The 7,747-nt window shown below is 39.7% G+C and overlaps 1 protein-coding gene across 2 annotated transcripts in view; it reads right to left on the reverse strand.

Annotated features, from left to right (window-relative positions):
* cnih3 (cornichon family AMPA receptor auxiliary protein 3) overlaps positions 1-7,747 on the reverse strand; it is a 151,164-nt gene that overhangs the window by 83,740 nt on the left and 59,677 nt on the right. For both annotated transcript variants that reach the window (XM_042095632.1, XM_042095631.1), the window contains exon 3: positions 2,705-2,752. In XM_042095632.1, coding sequence (XP_041951566.1) covers positions 2,705-2,752 — 48 coding nt within the window. The remainder of the gene's footprint in view (positions 1-2,704; positions 2,753-7,747) is intronic.

The raw sequence follows: 7,747 nt of genomic DNA on the forward strand, positions 1-7,747 counted from the left end.
AAAAGTCTTAAATCATTAGTCATCAGTCAGACATTTAACAAAATAGACATAGTCTGATCATGACATCTAAGTAGGTTACGGGAAGGGTTAATTTGATGTTTAGGAGAAATATTACATTAAAACAACCAATAAGTTGTTATTTGCAGCCAATGTCTCAATAAGTAGCCTAATCATAGGCAACACGGTGACGGCTATCGGAGAAGGTATGGTAAACGCAGCTCCACTGATTAGGCACTTATCTGTCTTGAAACGTTAAACGTGACAAAAGCGTTTATATTTTAGCAATATATGAGAAACCTTTTAACATTCACAAACAGTTTATGATAATGAACGATTTGTTGCAACATCCCAATTCGTTGCATTGGCAGACGCTGTACCGTGATCTGACTTGTGTCTTAAAGATGGTGCCCATGATTTCAGTTGTCGGAACTCTCTCTATACGGCTCTGGTTCTAGCTGGCTCAGCCAAAGTTTATCAGATGGCGGCTTAATTTGGCTTACAAAATTATTGGCTGGCTACGGCTGAAAATCTAAATGGCGGCGGCTTCGGGGTCTACCTCATGCTGACTAAAGCAATAGGCTCATTCAACTTGCATTGTGTTAAGTCCATCATGAATTACGTTCAGCCAGATCTGCACACCTCTGCATTAAGTCAATTGAGCCTGTGTTTGTCTTTGATGTCTGCTCTGTACCCTATGGGTATTGAGATTTTCTGTGGACATTTTCTTTGCGTCCCTCCCTACCTAAGGCTTTCCATGTTTGTACATGATGGGAGGTCCCAGAACTAGTGATGGGGACGAGACCGCCTATGCCGAGTCCGAGACAAGACCGAGTCTTTGAAGGGTCGAGACCGAGTCCGTTGGTTTTCAAATACAGTCGAGTCCGAGTCAAGACCGAGTCTTTGAGGAAGCAAGTCCGAGTCGAGACCTAGTCCTTTAGGAGTCGAGACCGAGTCGAGACCAAGACCATAAAAACATGTCAGTTTTCATATTCATGATCTAATATCACCCCAATTAATAATCAACAGTTAGGCCCAGGCTTGGAATTTCACCATTTTAGGGGCAAGGCCACTTGGCCTTCAGTTGGGCATATTTGGTGGGGGGCACAAAGGCCACATGTCAGGGCACCAAGGCCAAAGTTAACTATACAGTAGTAGGCTATAAAAATAATCAAAGTTCTATTTAGCCTATTCACAGCAGTAGACCTGCATCACTGTATGAAACATTACAAAAACATGAAACATGTCATATTAAATAGAACTGTAAATCATCAAGGCTATATTTAATATTTATATTTATTTTATATTTGGCCTGTTATGGAATCATGTATTGAACAATTTAAGCACAGCTCAGCTTTAAGAAACTCAGATAGCCTAGATGCATGCTTAGCATTTTTTGATCATTAAGACTCCTTTCACAAACTCTTACTCAGCTGTATATCCTCTGATTTTAATATTTACCTATATCTAGGCAATATTTGTAACATTTATTTTGTATTTGGCCTGTTATGAAATCATGAAGAACGATTTAAACAGATTTTGAAACCTAAAGACCAAAGTTGGAGACATGAATGTAGACCTTGCTGCAGATTACATTTTTAATTTAACCGGAATACGCTGGAACAGCTTACTGTACAGGGGACTGCTTTATTTCTGGTAAGGTCTGCTGTTTATTCTGATATATGGTTTGTCATGTGTTGAACTAAGAGTTCGTGAAGTATTCCACCGAGATGAATGGGTAGGGGAGATGGGTATAGCACCTTATGTAGACGTTATGATTAAATTTAATTATATTATTTACTTTTCTCGCGAACCGTTCACCACAGCAATTAGCGGCTAACATTGTTTAAAAGCTGAGAAAAAGCTCTTTCATGTGATGTGATACATGTGTCTGTGTGATGAGTAGGCTTAACGATTGCGAGTATTTCAACTGAGAAGAATGGGTGAGTTTGGACGCACTTTCTGTCTTGCCATGCTGCTGTCATTTTCACCACTGTGTAAGACTGAATTAGTTTGCGCTGTGATGCTAAGATTATTTTGACAGGCTATAGGCTAAATAAAAATCGCTATTAAACGGACGCAAAGCAGAATATTGAAAGAAGGGGGCACCAAGGCCAACGCAAGGGGCAAAGACGTGGCCGCCGTGACATTTCATTTTCAGTTTTTTTTATATATGAACATAAAAAAATGCGCTGGTCTCGAGGACTCGGTCTGAAATTACGAGTCCTTCTCTTCCCACTGTGGTCCGAGACCGAGTCAAGACCGAGTCTTTGAAGGAACAAGTCCGAGTCGAGTCCGAGAAAGCAGAAATCGGTCTCGAGACCGGACTCGAGTACTACATCACTGCCCAGAACAGATCCATACCACCACATAATAACTACAAATGCAAAAAAACGAAAACACTATCATGCCATTTCTAAGATTTACACAGATTATTTGCTTTTATAATCATGTTTGACCATGCAGAATTATGGATCTCCCCCTATTCATTTAGATAAGAGCCTGATTTTGTCCAGCTGCCCAGAGGAGTTAATAAGATAGCTTTAGGTAGGTATCTTGTTCATTTTAGACCTAAACTTCTTACAGTTCCATGTTAAATAAGCATAGGATACTCTTCTGAATGTAAATGTAAGTAATAACACACAAGCAGACAATGAATTGAATAGTGATCATGAGTGCAAGAAAAACGAATCTCTATTGAACTCACCTTTCGCAGGAGACTACAGATTCTCTCTATATTCCGGAGCCTTTCACGCTGAAAATAAGGAGCAAACAGAGTAAAAGTTAAATATCCCATGATCAAACAGATTTAGAGTCTTGAAGTCAACCAGAAACTTGTACTTTTTAGTGTTAGCATTTTAACACTTCCTGGTTCCCCCTAAAAATCCTTATTGTAAAATAAATGTTTTGTTTTTTTTTGCAAATGTTATGTGACCAAAAAATTGGCAGTAGAAAACCTAGGCTATATTTTGTAACAAACTGTTGTCTGATATACATAACAATTTTGCTACCAATCCATTAATCTATGGTTACATATATAAAGTTTTACTCACTCCTCTTGGCTTCTCGTGTAACTTGCTATACAGGCATAGTGATTAAAACTTCTGATTTATACTATCCAACAGAGTGTAGTTCTGGTTAGCTTCTGCTCGCCTGGTGGCACATCTAGCTAAGAGACACAGTCTAATGTTTTTAAAGTAAGTATATATACTCTTTTGATCCTGTGAGGGAAATTTGGTCTCTGCATTTATCCCAATCTGTGAATTATTGAAGCACACTCAGCACACAGTGAACACACAGTGAGGTGAAGCACACACTAATCCCGATGCAGTGAGCTGCTACAGCGGCGCTTGGGGAGCAGTGAGGGGTTAGGTGCCTTGCTCAAGGGCACTTCAGCCGTGTCTACTGGTCGGGGTTCGAACCGGCAACCCTCCAGCTACAAGTCCGAAGAGCTAACCAGTAGGCCACGGCTGCCCCTTTTTCGCTGGTAGCTGAGGCGTAGCAACATATTTTATGTCAATCAACATGTTTATGTTGTGTAAGAACATTTCCATCATGAACTTTTGTAAAGAAAACACATTTGGAAAATATTGTTGAACGCCTTGTTTTGTTGTTCATGGCATGCTTCAAAAAAAGTACTAACCAAAGTGAATTTGACTTGAACTTGGCCTAACCTTCTCTTAGTCCCCATCCCCAATGCCTTTAGCTTAGGATGACCAGACGTCCCGGTTTAACCGGGACAGTCCCGATTTTGAGGTGCGTGTCCCGAGTCCCGACAAAAGCCTGTCGGGAAGCTAAAATGTCCCGGTTTACACCAACCACTATTAAAGTGTCCCAGTTGTCAGAGATTATATAGCCCGATCATTAACTAAACCCATGTAGAACGACTGTAGCCTAAAGCATCCAGCGTTCGATAATGTGTGTGTGCCTGCGTGTGTTAGTCAATCGTAGCAGTCTACATAATCTTTGCAACCAACGTTACAATGTATCCGTAAACATTGTTGCAATGCCTATTTATATCTGCCTCGTTTTAACGGTTAGGCTACGCTACGACAATGTTGAAGAGAAAGTCATCATTCTCAAAATGACTGAGTAAAACAAGTGTAAAGCCACATGGAGATGACGTTGATTTTATTGAAACACTAATAACACTTTCAGGTGAGATGTCTCTCGTTGCTTGGCAATGGGAAATGGCAATGCTTAGAACTATTTTTAAATAAACGATTGAAAACACAATTTTGTATCTTAAAACTAAATTCAGTTGGTAATGGAAATGTTGTATGTAATTGTAATTGCCCTAGGCCTTGTGCCTATGGCCGAATTTCAGTCACGGGGATATCCTTTACCAACCCCACTCCCACTTGTGTCATAGCTTCAACTCTGAAATGATTGGAAGTCATTCATTCCCTATGAGGAATCATAGCCCTCATACAAATGGGTCCAAACTAGTATGGTGTTACAGACCAACAGACCTAACAATTGCAGCATTGTTATGCTGTAGACCAGGGATGGGCAACTCGCGGGCCGCATGCGGCCCTCCTCCTCACTCAGTGCAGCCCGCGGATCCATTTTAAAATGTCATTAAAATGTTCGTTTCACATGGATTTTACCGCATCTGAACATCCTTATTGTAATGATACGGTCCACCGATAGGGGCGCTTCCTATATAAATAATCCAGCGGAGTCGAGCTTTCTTCACTACAGCCAGCGAGTGAGGAAGAGATACAGAAAGCGGAATAAAGAAAACTCAGAATTGTAGCCTACTTGTTTAGACAAGGTGGGAAACAGCTGATCTTATCATGGAATTCAAAGTCAACTTATGTGTTTAGTAGGCTATGCTTACAAACGAAATCACCCGTGAAAGATTTCAACTTAAGCCACCTACAACACTATGCACGAAGATAACTAAAAGTAGGCTACATCGGAGCTGCTAGAGCCGCTGTCGCAGCCGACCTCAAGCAGGGTTCCCACGGGTCATGGAATTTCAAGAATACCATCATCATTTTAATAAAGTCTGTTCCAGACATGGAACGTCAGGGAATTATATATTTTGTTGTAGGAGTTTAAAATTAACTTGCCAAAATGCATTAATACAAATACTGTATATTTACATGCAGCATTGGTGTTTATTTAGTTATTAGCGTTTTCCATTACTACTTGCTTGAGTGGTTGTAGTTAGCCCTACCTGTTTTTTCAATACCCATTTTTAATTTCCTGATTGGTCATGGAAATTCGGGATTTTTGTCAGGGAAAAGTCATGGAATTTATATACACTAAGATACACTAACAACAGAGCCTTTTTAACTCATTGAGCGCCACGTTTCCCATGCGTTGAGTGCCAAAAACTTAATATTAAGTTTTTAGCTTTTTTTTTTTAAATTACGAAACTAGACACTCTAACACACCTTATATGTGATTTTGGGAACTCTGTGATGAATGGAAATTAAATATATGACGATCGAAAACTCATGAAAACGCACAATCTGGACATTTTATCTGGACATTTTATCATAACTCGGTTGCCGCTTTGGGTCGAATCAGTGACGCATGCACGTCAGGTCAAAACCAGGCCATTTCCGTGGGTCTATCACTAGGTGGCAGTCTCGCCAGGTCTCGCTGATCACTTCCCGGAAAGTTTACACAAATAAGTAACAGGCAACACTTCATATTTCATGAAAGACGTTATATCTCCATTTCTAGAAAAAAACAGCGATTTTGATGAAAACTAGCCACTGTTTAGCTTGGGATTTCTCAGGAACAGAGGCGTGTAGAAATACACGGTTTGCACCCACCGAGAGCTTAAAGTCTCACCTTTTAATCGAGCCATTGTATGTGTTCATAGCTATAACACAGAAAAAGCTGTGGCTGTACAAAAATCATCAACAATGGTCTAAATTGCTGGCACTCTAGGATAAAGCTCTCGAAAACAGCTTCCCAGCTAACAATTTATGGTTCCCAGAACGTTCTGGGAACCATAGTTTTTGGTTTCGGGAACGTTAGTTTTTGGTTCCCAAACGTTCCCCGAAGGTTAGTTTTTGAGTAAGTTTTGGTTCCCATGGAAAGTTTGCTGAATGTTCCGGGAACGTTATAACGTTAAAATAACGTTATATAAATCCCTGAACGTTCCCCTAACGTTCCCTAACCGTTGCAACCTTTAGAAACCTTCCCCTAACGTTTCCTAACCGTTGCAACCTTTAGGGAACGTTCCCATAACGCGCAAAAAAACACTGCCAGGCCATCCTTAAAAATATTTTCGTTTGCCGTAACCAGTGTTGGGCAAGTTACTTCAAAATCGAAATGTATTACAGTATGCATTACTTATTACGGTCATTTCAAAGTAATTTGTTACATTATAATATTACTGTCTCTGAATTGTAAGGCATTACACTACTATTGCATTACTTTTAAGTTACTTTCACCAAAATATCTGGAAATGTGGATTTGCCATTCTAAATGCAGTTGATTACGCTCAATCATATAGTCAGAATTTTGTTAAAAACCGACAAAAGGTCAAAGTCTGGTAAATTGTGATATGAACACTGTAACTCTAAGGCCTAGGCCTGCTCATTAAAATCAATAGAGAGCCTACTATATTGTAAATCAAAGCTTAAAGAAACTGTATGTAAGATTGTGGCCAAAACTGGTTTTGAGTGAGTGACATTTAAATGATAACTCAAACACCTAAAGTAAAATAAAAGGCCTATTATTTACAGACCATTACTGTGTGTTTTTAAAAATTCATGCTGTTTTCTTATAAACGGTGCACTGTCACTTTAAGAGCATTGATCTTTATGTTCTCATAATGCCTTTTGCCAGCTCTTGTTTACAAGCCTTGTTTGTTCTAGAGAAATGTGAGAAAATGTGTGAGGTAGTCAGCAGGGGACAATTGAGACACACATTGGATTGTGTTATTACTTGAACATTCCACACTATCCACAGCTGTGGTATCGGGGGCAGGAGGATTACTGTTAGCGCAGGCTTTATATAAAATTCTTCAGCAGAAGGCCTGCCTCGATTGCAGCTTGCCCAAAATAAAGACCTGTGGTTTGCGCAGCCTACAGTAAGTAGGTTAAATAACAGACCCGCCACAATGTGCGGTATGATGATTTTTTACGAGCAAGATGTTTTTGGTGCCCTACGCGCACTGCATGTTCTTAAATAACAATGATCATGAGTAGCCTAATATTCGACCATTATTTTGTGTAAATGGGCTATGGATTGGGTTAGACACCAGGGGCCGTATTCACAAAGAATTTTAAGGCTAAAAGTAACTCCTAAGTGGCGAATTTAGGAGCAACTCCTAAAAATAATGGGCGTGTCACTCATAACTTTAGGACTCCTAATTTATTTCACTAAAAGTAATTCACAAAGCATTTTAGCAGACTGTCTGGGACAGCTTAAAAGAAGTCGAGAGGACTCCTAATTCACTAAGACCTATTCACAAACAGCTTATGGTGGCATTTCACGTTGCGATGTTTTGAAATGCGTCGCCTATGCGGCAACAGGAGCTTCCAATCGCGAGGGAACAATTTTGCATTCATAAAAGGGATGCAATAACGCCACCAACAACAACCAAAACTACTCATTGTTAACATGTAAATTAAATGTAACGTTTCATTGTGAATCAAATTAAAATGGTCTCCTCTTTGCAAACGTAGACATAGCCTGTGGTGACAGATTAATTTAATAATGTTGCAAAGATACTGCATCAATCCGTAGGCCTATGTTTCATTAGGCTACTAGGCTATTT

This window comes from Alosa sapidissima, chromosome 6, assembly GCF_018492685.1.
Source record: "Alosa sapidissima isolate fAloSap1 chromosome 6, fAloSap1.pri, whole genome shotgun sequence".
Taxonomy (NCBI): domain Eukaryota; kingdom Metazoa; phylum Chordata; class Actinopteri; order Clupeiformes; family Clupeidae; genus Alosa; species Alosa sapidissima.